The sequence below is a fragment of the Mercenaria mercenaria genome, chromosome 2 (genome assembly GCF_021730395.1).
Source record: "Mercenaria mercenaria strain notata chromosome 2, MADL_Memer_1, whole genome shotgun sequence".
Lineage (NCBI taxonomy): Eukaryota > Metazoa > Mollusca > Bivalvia > Venerida > Veneridae > Mercenaria > Mercenaria mercenaria.
Window position 1 is genome coordinate 19,451,094 of NC_069362.1, and position 16,433 is coordinate 19,467,526.

The window sequence follows — 16,433 nt, forward strand, 5'->3', positions numbered from 1 at the left end:
ATTACTCTGACATCATACCCGTTACACGAAACACCTTGCAACGTCATATACAGTCTAGCATCGTAGTATCGTTCCGTAATTTTCATGGTGAACTTGATTTCACCCACTTGTAGTTCAAATTCCTTAAGATCACCTTTTACATTTACTTCAAACATTGCACTGTCACCTGCCCACTGTCCCTTAGCGTATTCTTCTTTAACTTGGCTTTCTTTTATTGATGCAGCAAGACACCCATTCAAAGCTGTCAACGTTCTAATTTTCTCGTACGTTTGGCTGGAATACGCCTTTAGAATTCTTAGCATTCTCTTTTGTATATCTATTTCTACATCAGGCGGGAGTGCAACCGTCAAGTCCATTCTGGGCCTTTTCTTTTTGAAAGGCTTTTCACAAGGCAGGTTTCACATTCTGCTTTCAAACGCATCACTTGATATTCCTCCGCTAGTGGCAACACTTGATTAACATTTTGTAGAGTCACATGTTGTAATATGTTCAGGTAAATGCACCGTAGAAATTCACAGAAGTCGTCATGCTTTTCTCAGGCAACTCCAACTCTTCCGGATTTTTCTCTTTAAAATCCCTCCAAACTGGCGACATCAGACCCAAAATCTGCTTGCATACAAACAGCTGTTTGTCCTCCACAGTCAATACTAAATCGTCTTTCCATGTCCTTACACTAAAGTCAGAAACACCTATATCTTCATTAAGTTGTACAGCTTCATCCATTTTACTTTTGTATCTTCTATGCTTTATTAATATTAGGAAAAGTCTTTAAAGACATATATTTCTAAAAACAAACGTAAACTACCATTTTACTTCCTGATGTCACACTTGGTTACTTTCGTGCTGCAAATACGCCAGTTTCAGATTACTGAAGCATTATTTATAATTTCTAGTTATCTTAAGATTCGGCGCTATCAGTTACGAAGTAATTTTATTTGTTACATTTGTAGACCTCCAAAGAACAAATACCCGCGTGTAAACACAGATTCTTTTCCATTGGAGAAAATTCTTTCTAAATAAACCCTTCAGAGTAAAAACCTCTGCATAATAAACATAATCTTCAAAGTTGTGTTCTCTTTAGGGATAACGCAATTTTTCATGTTATTACATCTGTAGAATCCCGACGGCTTGGTTGGTGCCCGGGCCTGGTAGGACGAGAGCACCAACATTTTACCAGGGATGTTATAACATGAAATGAGTATTTGCTTACGCTATTTTAGTATAAAACATGTAAAAAGGAAAAAAGTGAATATATTGTCCACCAGCGTTATTACATGTCCATAAGTGCACGGGAATGTCAGCGTTGTTTTACCACGTTGACGTCATTTTCTTTCGACATCCGTTATGGGGCCGTAATACGTTTACGCTTTGCATAGAACGCGCATATGTAAAAATGTGTCAACAGCGCGGTGAGCGCGAGAATCTTTCTGTTGACACACGCTTACTCTCCTTTTTAAAACACCCCATGAACACGACAGAAATAGTAAATTTATGCTAACATATTTCTAAAAGTCTTCATAAGTTAATTATCTCGTCTTTAATGCCTTAAAATGGTAAGAATATTACAATTAATACAAACCTATCTTTCTGAATTCAAATAGCAAACGAATAAATAACATTCTAAATTTCTCATTAACCTTTAGCCTGCTCGGGCCGCAAGTGATTCTGCCTTTGCGACCAGTGCAGACCAAGATCAGCCTGTGTGAACACCCCTGTAAATAATAAGTGGCACTGCCCAAATTGAATGATGGACCTGTCCATTTTAGAAATTTAGCAGGTTACGGGTCAAGGTCCTGAATTCGCCTTACCCCAAACTGGTTAGTCCCAATTGTGGTTAAATGTTTCCTATCTATATTAAATAAACTATTCATGTACTTCTGGAGCGCAGAAAAATATCTTGACACTGATTACTACATTAGATTTTTTTTTGTTATTAGAGGAAATTTTCAGAGGGACTCAAATAATTACATGCTTACCTCATATACATGTACATTTAAACACAACCCATAAAACAACTCGCAGACTTACAAGAGAGTATCGCAGTAATGCTTTACAGTATACAGTAAATGTATTATCTATTTACAGTCAAAATTTAACGTGTGTTGCTAATGTCAATCCTGACATTCTACATACCATCAGGCTATAACAGAAAAAGTGGAAACTCCACAGGTCGCACAAAACAACAACAACAACCCCCCCACCTCCACGAAATGATTGAGCCAGTTTTTTATGGACGGTAGTGGACATCATGGCTTCCGTCCACGCCCTCCAGCCCCGTGACAAGTTCATCCAAGTTGTTTTTCTGTAACGTTGACGAAAACATAGAATACGCGGAGTATCAGAGTTCTCTGTGTAACATGTCGTGCGAAAGACACATACCCCTGTGTCCAAGGATAAGGTCACACCTGCAGATCAAAAGTTTAAAGGGTGGCCAATAACTCATGATTCATCGAGGGAGTCACACCAATGGTGTCGGTTTCACATTGCAAGTTGCTTGGCACAAGCAGTCACCATAACAAATTTAAATGTTACATATATCACCAGACCTCTATCTAAAGGTCAAGGTCACACTTGGAGATAAAAGATTTCTTTTATCACTTTTACACTAGACATAAAATCTGGTAACAAGTGTAGATTTCTTGTACGGACACCAAGGCATCAGTTATACATTCAATGTATGTATAGATACATATAACATAAGAATTACAATATGTTAGGTTGATTTATTTGCTGCTCTATACAGTGACCAACACTGGAATTAACTTTTACTGTTGTGTAGTGTAAAAGCAAGATTCATTAGCAGCATATCAATGTTGTCTCCAAAAGTCATGCATTTCACTTGTTTATTAATTACTTTCCTTTAATGTTATGAAATATTTCAAGGCATAACATTTTATTTCTTTTTATTACCAATTATATATAAAATCGCCTAACATATTTTAAATGCAGATACTAACATTTGCAATCATTCTATAATTATAAATTTCCAGGAATTTTCAAACTACATACCTCTTTATGAATGATGTTATACATACTGTATTTATGATTGGTAAACATTTAAGTATGTTTTTAATCCTTACTTACAAAGTGATAAACAAAGATGTTGTAATGGCTTGTAATACGTTTTGTGAAAAATGGCCCTTGGCGGGGGACATTGTTAACTATTGTAAAAAGATTTTAAATTACATTAAGAACACATGTATTTCTTTGTCTGACAAACACCTAATTAACTATGACTGTAGAAGCATCTGCATCGTTATCAGTTTATGGGCTTTGCTTTCTTGCCGTACCTGTGTAGATAAGTAAGCTAGTGATTTTTTTCCGTTCACATTCATTGCACTAATTTGATAATTTCAATTTTTCAATACCAAGTGATAACGAGGAAATTAAGTCGCTGTCATTTCCCGCCAAGCTCTGTTGCTTTTATATGTAATATGAAACAATTTTATATCTGTACTGACATCGTGCAAACGATTTTAAAACATCGGATTCCATTGTTAAGCTGACACTTCCCTTGAGAAACTATATTCACAAACTTCTCGACTGACTAATCTTCAAGCTCACTTTACTTAAGCAGCCGCATGCCTCTTGTACATCGACTAATGTCATTTGTGAACTGTTCAATACAGGTTTTGTACATGTACAAGTATGCATACGTGTAGGATTTCATTGTGTTTTTGGGTGTAAGTTTTTCAACAAAGTAGCCGTAAATGTTTACACAAACATGTGCAACAAATGTTAAACGTTTAAACGTAAAGATTTTTCGGATTACAAATAGCGGATATTGTTATTTTGTGTAAAGATATTAACTACACGTACGTACACGTACACCTACATGTTTGGTGTTTTATTTAGCACATCTTATCTGTCTGTTGTTTATAATAAGTTTTGCGGCCACCAGTAAAATAAATAGTTGTCCGTAAAATGCCCCAGGATCGTTTAAAACCTTTCAGCAGCTAGAATTTTGTTCCCATATACTGCGATATTTTTTTGATAAGAGCGCCGCTTTCCTGCAAACATAAAGAATAAGGACAGTTAGACCAGAAATATAACACATATATTACGCCCTTTACGGTTAGAGGTTGAAAACTTTTCCAAAAAAAAAAAAAAAAAAAAAAAAAAAAAAAAGGAAGGAATCAATTGATTTATAAGTAAAATTTGTGAAATTCATAATTTTATGCTATGATCTTGTTTCTGATTGCTAAAAGCAGTGCCAAAGTTATTGCAAATGGTGTTTTGTGTGTAAAATATTTATATTTTGTGTACTATTTATTATAATGAATACCTATATGTATAAATATGATAACTGCAGCGCAATCACTCCTGAAAAGCTCTTACTAAATTTGGAGTCTGAGCGGAGATTAAATGTACAGATGATAAACTATAATGTTGTCTAAAATTATTTACTTAGTTTTAAGTTTCGTGTGTATAACTGTTTTTCATTTCACCGCATTCTTATTTTGCATTTACTTGAAAGGAATTAATTAAAGTTTTGTTTAATCAAGTGAAATGTAGATATCTTGAAAAATAATTTATCTTGAAGAAAGCATAGGGCCCAAACGTCTATAAAATAACTAATATCATACTGGTGGTGAACTTATCTTGGGCTTAGCGTCACACGGACACAATTATAGGCAGATTTCAGCTTTTGATGCTGATGGAAGAGCCCAGTAGTCCTTCCAATAATTATTTCAGGCACGGACGGGCTCCTAATTATAACCATGGAACTGGATTGCTTCTCAAATGAAAGAATCCTATACCACATTCGAGGTTTTGAACTCACAGCGGTAGGGGCAAGTAACTCTATGTCAGCAGGTCACAGAGGTTCCATTATAAGTAATTACATGTTGCAGCAAGTATTACACCAATACGAACATGTCTTACTTCAAAGATAAAAATGAGCCATTTAATATTATGCGACAAAGATCAATATTCCCATAATATGCGAGCACGTGGAAATAAGATTGATTGGAATAAAGATGTGCTTTCAGTTAGCATTGGAAAATATACCTTCAACTTAATTTATAAGATTGGACGGCGTTACAGTTATATAGTTAGAATTTTTCTATTTTTTTATATCATCTATTTTGTAATAGATACATGTAAAAATTCTTTTTCATTGCTTTGCTATATTCTTTCGGGATTATTTTACTTCTATTCATTTACATGAAAACTTCGTACTTAGGCTAGTACTTTGGGCCTCCGTGGCCGAGAAGTTAAGGGTCGGTGGTTCTACCCAGGTGCCCGCCCGTGATGAAATAATGCACGGCGGGGCGCATGGGGTCTTTCTCCACCATCAAAGCTGGAATGTTTCCATATGATCTTAACTGTGTCGGTGCGACGTTATACCCAACAAAAACAAAACAGGCTAGTATTTCATGTTGCTCAGTCGTTTGCAAAGGCATCAAGCGAACATGCGTATTTCTGTTTTAGTTTTTACCTACATGCGTATTTCTGTTTTTATTAGTTTTTACCTACCAGAAATAGCCAGACCGTCTAAAGGTTCCAGTAGTATATTAACTGTAGATGAGTCGCTGCCAACTGCTACTGAAGCTGGTAAATTTTCTAGGTTGCCTTTGACGGATAACGTTTTCGCTGGAAGTTAAAAACAATTTCTTATTCTTACGTTAAGCCCGTCTGCAAATCTGTTTATGAAGAACAAGGATAAATATCCAACATGGTATGCCACGTTCCAAAAACGCAACCTTCCAAAAACGAGACTCACAGCACGCATGTGCACACTACCAACACACACACTCATACAAAAATCAAAACAAACAAATAAAGGTTTATATATATCAAGTTTATAAATTTTTCTATGTTTGGAAATACAGGTTGTTTATCACTTTGTAAAATTGCAGCCAAACAGTGTTATTCGAGAATACTATTTTATTCATGTTACACATCGCCTCGGTAGCCTAGTGGTAGAGCGTCCGCTTCGAGTGCGGGAGGTCGTGGGTTCGATCCCTGGCCGCGTCATACCGAAGACGTAAAAAAACGATACTAATAGCTTCGTCGCTTGGCGCTCAGTATTAAGAGGGTAGTGCTAGGACTGGTCAGTCCGGTGTCAGTATCATGTGACAAGTTGGGATATCATATCACGTGTCTACGGCGTGATACTCCAATGAAACAGCACTATAAAGTTGGGTATTGTGCTCACTGCTACAAGTAGATACCGTCGGTTATATGACTGAAAAATTGTTGAAAAAGACGTTAAACCCGCACACACACACATTCATGTTACAACCTCTACCCATTTTTTAAAATTCACAAATATTTTTACGATTATTTTTATTAACATATCATTCAGAAGGGTACAGAGGTGCAAGTTTTGAATTTTCACTGATCAAGCCAAATTAAACTTTGTTCCGAAGATACATATATAACAAAATAAAGATGCCGTTCTGTTTTTTTTTCCACATTTTTGCCTTGCATCAAAATTCGTTCGTTTGTAACTTCTAGACATTTAAGTGTATTTTTGCAACTTTTTCAAAAGTGGATTGGGATCAGAAATAATTGTAATGCTATCATAACATATTTTTTAAAAATAAACTTCACTAAGTGATTTAAAACTTATTATCCTTAACGTGTGAGAAACTTCATAAATTTACTATATGTAATAAGAAAGATGATTTCCAAAATATTCAAGGGCAAAAAAAAAGAAGAAGAAAAAAAAAAGAAAACAACAACAAAAAAAAAAAACACCAAAAAAAACCACGAACAAACAAAAAACACACACACAACGGAGTACTAGCAGAAATAAGATTGCCAAACTATCAAAATACACGCTCGTCACTGCAAATTACTTTGTAACTTTGATATTCTCCTTATTTAGAAAACTAAATTTCAATTTTCTAAGTTTTGACTTATTCAGTGGTCATAACTACAAAGGAAAAAAAAAACGGCTGGTTATCGAACTTGACAAAGATAATATGGCTATAAAAATTCTGAATATGGTTAATGAACATTGGATATGAACTGCTTAATTTATTACACATTACCGGTTTCCACACTTTTAAGTAATTTAAGGGTGATCGGGACTTTCTGGTTGGTTATCGCATATTTTGCCCATTAATATTGCGACCAAATTTGGTAAAAAATGAATAATAACTGCTATAGAGGGTGGACACTATCATTTGCTTGCATTGTAAATAATTCACAAAGGTAACTCCAGAGCCATTGGGACAGTCCGTATGGATAACGACCTTGATCGACTTATTGTACCTTTAAACATTTTGATCGTATTTGATGTACATTGGTTAAAAACTGCACAAATTAGAGCGAACACTGTTATTTTTCGCACTTGAAAATAATCTAAAGGCAATACCTTCAATGACACATGGAGTACAAGCAGATTATCAAACTTGGTCTGGATAGAATATATCCATTGATATTGTGACCGTGTTACGTGAACATAATGGTTGAGCGGACACTTTCAATGGTTGCAATTTTGAGTAATCCAACGAAATAACTCAATAGTGTCTAAGAGAATCCAACTGATTACCGATCTTAGCTGAGGTTTGGTGAACATTTGATAAGACTTGCTCAAGTTAGAAAACTTTTGTGGACTCCCCCGACGCATGTGTTCCTTTAAAAACTGGACACATGTGAAACTAAACAACATATGTAACTTAACCCGATAATACATAAGTATGATAAAACATGTCAGACAGATAACTTGTATAATTATCTTCGCAACGGTTTCTTCTTTTACATCACATAGTATGTGTTTGTCCGCAGTTAGTTTTAAAACAAAATCATTCGCTCGAAACAGAGGAATAAATTCGTACACATGAGGACAGTAATTGTCTATATTGACCGTATTTCAGATAATGGTATGTTACAAGAAATGTGTTATGAGATGCAGACTTTCAGGCATAGGCATAAGACCGAATATGATTTACATTTAGGTTGAAAAAAAGTATGTGTGGTTCAAGCCGATTCGCCGAAGTAATGGTAGCTGAAGTATTGGTCGTTCACGAGAACCGAAACAAAAATCTGGAAATAATGGTAAGTCGAAGCGCTCGCAAAGAATTAATAAATATAAATATAAAAATATATCCGCGATCGTAAAATGTGTAAAATAAATCTACGCGTTCGCGATCGTAAAATATGCGCGTTCGTCACGTTCAGTCCGTTCGAAAAATTTCAGTGAAGAATCTTTGAGATGCAAATGAACTAAAGCATTTCCTTTGGTTCTTTCACGTGTTCAATGTATAGCATTGATACACGGGATGAATTTTTAAAATCCCCATCTGTATATATAATGAATCTTCAAGCATTTTAAAAAGCTTTTGAAAAGTCATAAAATAAAATAAAACGATTCTGTTTTGTGATAAATGACCTGATATAAATTTTGAGACACAAAGGTAAAAAATATTGTGCTAAATATTCATGTTTAAAAAAACATCTAAGTAGTGAAAAATGCCCATTAAAGGGAGATAATTCAAAAATGGCAAACTATTAATGGGGTAATTTTATATATTGAGCAATTACTTTTGCTCTGAAAATGTTCTTGAAAAATGGCTAAAACATTTTAATGAGAAGATTAAAAACTAATTTTGATTCAATGGGATATTAGGATGTACTGTTTCAAGAGCGAATTGCATGGCTAATGTATCAAATGAAATAGAGATTAAACAGAAATAATGGCTAGTAATTCTGGCAATTTTGGATATAAAATGGCTCCATGATTTTTGCAATTGGCTAAAGTCATGGCTATAAGGGTGAAAGAGCCAGGGGAGGCTCCAAATGACATCTCTTAAACCACTTGACCAATTTTGAACAAACTTCACAGGAATGTTTCTTGGATAGTCCCCTTTTAGAATTGCTAAAACAATTGAATTCCACGCAGAACTCTGGTTTAATAGTTTTGCAAGGACAAGGATTCGAACCTTGGGTTCCAATCCGAAGAAGGGATTATGTCTTGACCACTAGACCATCCTACTACAATATGGTGTATGTAATAACAAAATGCCATTAAGAATTGCATATGCTAGTATATTAGTGATATGTTTATTACATAAGTGTGACTACATCTGTTTGAAACCACTTGAATCTGGGAAGAAAAAAAAGCCTAACTACCTACTCTATTTTTTTTTACCAATGCTACCTGAACCACACATATTCTTTAGCCTTACATACATACGTAGTGAGCACGTAGATAACGTAAACAAACATGCCATACATTTTGACAAATATGTAAATGAATCAAATCACCTTAAGAATCCTAAATTCAAATACGGAATATGCAACAAAATTCGAAATGAAAATGTAGTTGTAAAAGGAACTTAGGGCTACGGGACATTCTACGTTAACTTGTCGAATAGCCATTTAAACCTTTTCTAAGTTTCAAAGAATTAATCAGACATGCGCCACAATATAAACTATATCCCATGGCAGTTTGTAAGCGCTTAAATATGCTAAATACGGATAGACCTATGCATTCCAGTCGTAGATCGAATCTGTACTAGCAATTCTTACAATTTATTTGTGTCTTTAAAAATGGTTTCACACCAACTGCACCGGAAAAAGGCAAAATGAAGGAGAACAGAACTAGCGTCAAAACAGAGATTTGATAATTTAACATGTTATTTGTCAGATGATCTAACATGATGTTATACTTATAAACACTTATAAATAAAACAAACTGAACGTAAAAGGTTTTACACAATTTAACAGATTATGATGTCTAAAACTCCCTGACCGAGTGGTTATGGTAGTTGACTTCAAAGCATCTGTCCTTATTACCGTTGACTCGAAACCTCACTTAATGTAGAATTCTTACATGTGAGGAAGACACCAGGTTAGCTTACAGTCGTGGTTCTATTCATGTGACAACTCGGGCATGAAATGAGGCCCAGATGGCCACCTCGGGTCTTTCTACCCAGCCAAAAGCTGGAATGTAACTTATGATTATAGTTATGTCAGTGGAAGGTTTTTTTCAACAAAAAGATAAATAAAGAAATGTTTCAAAGGAAGTATATGAATAAAACCATTACAAGTTAATAAAGAAATATTACAACAAATGCTTACGTTTTGTTTATAGTTATTTCCATTGACTGTTTGTCAAACTACTAAAATAATAGATTAGGTTTGCCAAAGAAGCACTTACATATGGTACTGATGACATAAGCTTCAGGGCCTTGACCTACTGGTTGGCGTACTGAAATATAAAAACAATAATGTTAACGACCATACAAGTTTGTTTAACCTCCCATTCTTGAAGTGCAGCTAGTTGTAAGTGTGATAACTGATAAAGAGAACTTGCTATTTCATTTACATTTAAAAAAAAAAGACCCTGGATATTAGCGAATTGGCTAATGTCGCGAGGGATGTGGTGGAGAGGGGACTATGGGTGGTGATGTGTGGTGTCAAATTTTGGTTTCTGTTCAATTACAGGAGTTAAGAGAATGGCTTGCAATGCAACTTGAGAGATATATTAGCTTGCATAGAATGGGAGTGGTTAGTTGCATATAAGGTCTCTAAGACTAACGCACCACAACTAAAAATGAAAAAAAAAAAAAAAAAAAAAAAAAAAAAAAAAAAAACTTTTCGCTTAATAACTTGAGTCAGGAATTATACTTGATAACAAAATTTGATATGTCGGAAGCTTGCATGGATACTTAGAAGGTCACTGAAAGTATTGGTGAGTGAGAATGAGTGAGTTGCATTTTATGGCGAAATAACACTAAAAATGTCATATATCGCCGAAAAGAAATTTTATTAAAAACACAACTTGTATAGCATCTCTAAAATATATCTGTAAAAACGTAAATTGCAAAGCATGTCTAAATATATATATGTAAAAACGTATATACATATAAAGGGTTAAATTAACAGTTCTGGGTTAATTATGTTGATCGCTGGATCCCAACATCACACATTTAGTTATATACAGTAGTTAAAAGGTATCAACTATTTGTTTAAGCAAGTACCCGTTGTAAAATACTATGTACGAATTTGGACTAATCAGAAACAAAATCTATATATAGCACCAATCAAAACTCCTTTCTTCTAAGGTATAAATACGCGGATGGATGACAGTGAATTCATTCTGCATCCATCGGGTGATGTAGACACATCGATGATTCGAGTAATAATTTATCCAGTACTTGATGAGAGAGTTATTGCAACCAGGGGGATAAGATATTTAAAAGAAAAAGTTTGACGTTCATAGACAAAAAGGGAGTTGAAGAATGGTAACAAAGTTTCGAGCTTTAGGTCCTGCACATAAAAGGTAAACTTTTACGGGATAGACTATAGCAAATACAGGCTGAGCATCGGAATGCTGAGGCAAAGACATATGATTTGGTAATACACTGAGACAGTAAAGAGTTCCAGCTTATAGATGGGGTATAACGTTAATGGTGAAGTACAGCCAAGGTATTGGGGGTCATACCTATATAGTAGCTATAGCATAAAGGCGCTGAACATCCAGAAATCAGAGCAATCATACTGATCTGCAACTTCAATTAAGAAGACAAAGCCTAAATATCTGTGCGATAGGACTCGTATACTTTTGATTCAAAATAAAGTACAGTACCTCGAGCCTATAGGATTTTGACCTGATTAACATAAGATGAAGGTTGGTAGTTTGTAAAATTGAGTGATTTGCCTGATCCCTTAAATTATCTAGCACATAAATGAAATCATTTACGAATCATTGGTACACGAATCATTTATCGGGCGAAGCAGCATGAGAAAAGATTTATATATGAGATATATGGTCTCACCAGCTGTACTTTTTAACAAAGGACATTCTATATAGTTTATCAGATATTCTGAGACATCGTCACCTTAGCGATTGAGCCATTTCAGCGCCCAAGATACTAAAGGCGTAGGCACTTCCCTAGGTCACATGACTCGTATCCCGACACATACAGCGGGAAATGCAGATAATTTTTATCATTCGTTAAGAATACAGTGAAATAAGTTAACAGAAAAATTGTGTAGTTAATAGAATTATCATGAATTTTCAAATGTAGATACATGTAACATCTAATGATTTGAAAGTCAATATGGCTTCTTTTATATTGATCATGTTTACCTTTGGTAACTCATTGGAACTTTAAGAATGAAGGTAAGGAATATATTTTAAAGTAAGCTAATAGCAAATCCTTTATTTTGAAAGCACTCGTTTTCTTGCACACCGGACTGGCGTTTCCGGTGATTTTACCCATGCCGTCAAAACCCATCTGACACTCCCCATGCAAGATGACTCTCGTGTTGTTAATGACAACTAGTGGTTCATGCACTGATAATATATATGCGCAGGTGCCCTCAGGACGAATATTTCTATCCGATTCGTAAACACATGACAGGTATTATTATTTTTATGTTTTTTTTTTAAATGATAGCCTTACGAATGCTCGTCGTCACTTGATTCAAAATGTAACCTCTGGACAGATTGACGCATTTGCTGTAATCACGAAAAGACTAGATAGACAATCCACCGTTATATTACGATTATATAACAACCATTTTATCTTTGTAACCGATTGTTTTTGCCAGTTTGAAAGTTGTATTTAATCTGTCAAATATATATTACATCTATGTACGCCAAAGTAAAATATTGTAAATAGACAATGCCATTTTAATTGTGATATATGAAGATAAAAGTGATAGTAGACAGTGTCAAGTTTTTGGGGTTTACTATCAAAGGTGACATTATATCAGGTATCCTCCAAGCAATGTACTATTGTAATAGCTGTGGTTCCTGGATTTACTGTGGTACCTCAACTTGCTGCACTTATAATACTTGCTGCGCTCACTAGAATTACTGCCCAACCTGGACTTTCTGCACTCCCTAGATTTGCTGTGACACTTGGCTGGCTGGGCTACTTGGACTTGCTGCGCAACTTGGACTTGCTGCGCTTACTGGACTTGCTCATCTTCTAGACTTGCTGCACAACCTGGACTTGCTGCACAACTTGGACTTGCTGCTGTTACTGGACTTGTTCCTTTTACTGGTCTCGCTGCGCAACATGGACTTAGTGCGCAACTTGGACTTACTGGACTTGCTCTTCATACTGAACTCGCTGCACAACCTGGATTTGCTGCACAACCTGGACTTGTTGGATTTGCTGGACTTGCTATTTTCCATACACGTACTGCGCAACCTGGACTTGCTGCGCTTGATAGATCTTGCTGTTAATGTATGTGATTCACAACTAGGACTTTCTGCGCTTGCTGGACTTGCTGAAACTCTCAGTTTCGTAAGTGACAATACTGGAGGTTTCTTTCTGAACCTTTTTCCTTTTCCTTTTTTTATATTTTTTCATCAGATGGACATCTGCACATCAAGCTTGTTCATCTGTTAAAGTCAGATATTAGGCAAATCAGACTGATAGTGTGGAAGGAGTTGGTAAAAATAGTTATCTTGACCTTCGACTTGCAGACTAGATTCATGCTCTTATTGCCACCTTCCTATTGCCAATATTTAAATCGATACCTTGAATGCAATGCTTCGGATATGAAATATGATGAAAAGATACGACCTTTGAGCTCCATTTGTGACCTTTGATTATATGTTGAAAGCGCTCTACTCATCGTCTCTTTGCCACCTGCCTATATGTCAAGGTAAAATTCAATACCTTGAACGGTTTATGAGGTATGCTCCGGACACGAAATATGAGACAGACAAACACGGACGGACAGATGCATGTGCCATTACATAATACGTCTTTTTTAAAAGGACGTGTAAGAGTTATTTTAAACTCTAGAACCAGTCCGTTCCTAAATAGTGTTTCCATGTTCCAATCTGTAAAAAGATCCTTTGGTAACATATTTAATCTATTGTTTAACTGTTTTCTGGAAGAAACATTAGAAAGAAAACTTAAGATGGTATATGCAGCACCGACGACTTATGAACCACCGGAACCTTTACTCGGTAACAACCATGTCCCTGTGTGGAAAGTGTCGTTTAGTTGGGTTGTCAAAAAAAAAAAACAAAGAAAATATCAAACAGGGAATGCCATGTTCCAAAAACGCAGCCTCCCCAAAACGAAACCCACAGCACGCAGACGTGCACACTACAAACATACGCACTCGCATACAAAGCAAACACACGAGGACAAAACGAACAAATAAAGGAACACAGTGGGGCACCGCCTTTGAACGGTCAGTGGCAAAAACACCACTGGGGAGCTTAAACCGGTTTATCGTGCGCACCTAACCTCAATCTTACCCCCACCATTTTCCAAAGACACGGGACAGTATAAATAAAAGTAATCCCCGCCAGGTGAATCTCTAACACACGTAATGGAAACAAAAAGGCATGGCATGTAAAACACAAAAATGCTCCTGTATAAATATATAAAAAGCAAGCCTTAAGAACCAAAAACATATATACTCAATGCCTTTGCAGAAGACAGATCAACAAGAGAAACACCCTTAAGGGCCCGACGAAACAGGCCGGAAGACAGGTATCAAAACAGTTCAGTCCTAGTGGGATTTAAAAACTGCTTATCATAGAGTCTAAACAAGCGGAGAAAATGACAACTTTATTTGAAATAACAATCTTTAAAACTATTAAAAGTATACAGATTCTAACTTTATTACTTAATTTAGATACAAATAAATTGAATGAACTTTAAATTGAGTTTTTTATTGTTTGAAATATCCTGTATATATACACATATTGAATCTACTGATAAAAGTTCATCGCTAAAGTTTATTTTTGTTCTACCTAGCTATAAACTAGCATGTAACGCAGAAGAGTTTGAACTGTGATAGAATTCCGCTTAAGATGGTGCTAGCAGGTGTGATAAGTGTTGCATTTGACTATTTTCGATTTTACAGCATCTTCCTTTTCCTTCTTTATTTTCTATTTTGCAACCTTCATTTTTTCTCTCAACTCCCTCCTGCACACGCGTTTCTTTTTTCAATTGATTTATTTTCAAGTTCTTGTGATGTCAAGTTACGGGCCTTGTCCCTTTTTTCGTAGATTAAGTTAAATTTAGAAATTTTCATAACATGATTGTTTTACGAGAACTCCAGCTATGGCATCTATATATTCTGGTAGGATGTTCATAAATTTCTTGCTTGCTGCTGAACATTTGTCGTCTACAACTTTAAGTTTCAATAATTTCCATGTCTGGTAAACGCTATCTTCTGACAGGTCTCATAATATTGGTACCATTGACCGGTTCTTTAAAGCAATCATGGCTGACCCTCATCTTTAAACTGGAAGCCGCCAGTGGTTCCTTTAGAAAGATTATTGCACTGTCGTCACATTCTTCCGACGTAATTCTCGTGACATCCTGCTTATAGACAGTTCGAGCACGTTCTCATCAGTTATCAACACATGTGTAACAGTGTTAGAAGAAGTGGTTTGTGAAAGCCTCGCAATGCCATTAGTTAGATGTACTGAAAAAGTAACAGCTTTTATGTTTCCACATTTGGAACTTGATTTACTCGCCCCTTAACGCGATCTGATAAGGACATTCTCCGTTTGTAATATTTCTTGGACGGTATTGATAATGACAGACGTCAATTCCTTACGGACTTTTAAACCATTGTTATGTTTTCAACCTTTTTTTCCTGTTTTGCGGTTTCTGTGTCTATATCTGAAGCAAGAAAGTATGAAATTCCATAAACAATTATTTCTACATATAGTCTTTGTTAACATGTCATGTTACTTTTTAGCTCCACTATTCGGCTATACTACTCGCCCCGGCGTCGGCGTCGGCGTTGGCGTGACCCTTCTTGGTTAAAGCTTTTCGGCAACCTTTGTTTTTCTGTCATATCTTTCTTACTATTATTTATATTTTATTGTAACTTCACATAAACATTGTCCAGTATACAAACAATGTATGTGTAGGGACTGAGCCCATTATACCCAAGGTCAAGGTCACCAAGCTGTTATACTTGGGTTATTGTTAAGGTTAAAGTTTTTCGGCAACCTTTGTTTTTCTGTCATATCTTTGTTACTGTTGCTTATATCTTACTGTAACTTCACATAAACATTGTCCAGTATGCAAACAAAATATGTGTAGGGACTGGGTCCATTATATCCAAGGTCAAGGTCACCAAGGTGTTATATTTAGGTTATTTTTAAGGTTATAGTTTTTCGGCAACCTTTGTTTTTCTGTCATACCTTTGTTACTATTGCTTATATCTTACTGTAACTTCACATAAACATTGTCCAGTATGCAAACAAAGTATGTACAGGGACTGGGCCCATTTTGTCCAAGGTCAAGGTCACCAAGGTCTTATACTTAGGTTATTTGTAAGGTTAAAGTTTTTCGGCAACATTTGTTTTTCTGTCATAACTTTGTTACTTTTATCAATATCTTACTGTAAGTTCTCATAAACATTGCCCAATATACAAACATAGTATATGCAGGGGCTGGGCCCATTATACCCAATGTCAAGGTCACAAAGGAGTTATACTTGGAATTATTTTCATGTTAATTTTTTTCGAAAGCTTT

General features: G+C 35.6%; 1 protein-coding gene across 4 annotated transcripts in view; it reads right to left on the reverse strand.

Annotated features, from left to right (window-relative positions):
* Positions 1-2,886: 2,886 nt before the first annotated feature.
* The window catches only part of LOC128551186 (uncharacterized), a 69,746-nt gene continuing 56,199 nt past the window's right edge, over positions 2,887-16,433 (reverse strand). For 2 of the 4 annotated variants that reach the window (XM_053531762.1, XM_053531765.1), the window contains 3 exons: positions 10,115-10,165; positions 5,479-5,595; positions 2,887-4,010 (listed from right to left, as the gene is read on the reverse strand). In XM_053531762.1, the coding sequence (XP_053387737.1) occupies positions 3,940-4,010; positions 5,479-5,595; positions 10,115-10,165 (239 nt within the window). In that variant the 3' untranslated portion in view covers positions 2,887-3,939. Of the gene's footprint in view, positions 4,011-5,478; positions 5,596-10,114; positions 10,166-14,497; positions 15,570-16,433 lie in introns of those variants that run through there. The other 2 variants (XM_053531768.1, XM_053531776.1) reach the window with 1 other exon arrangement.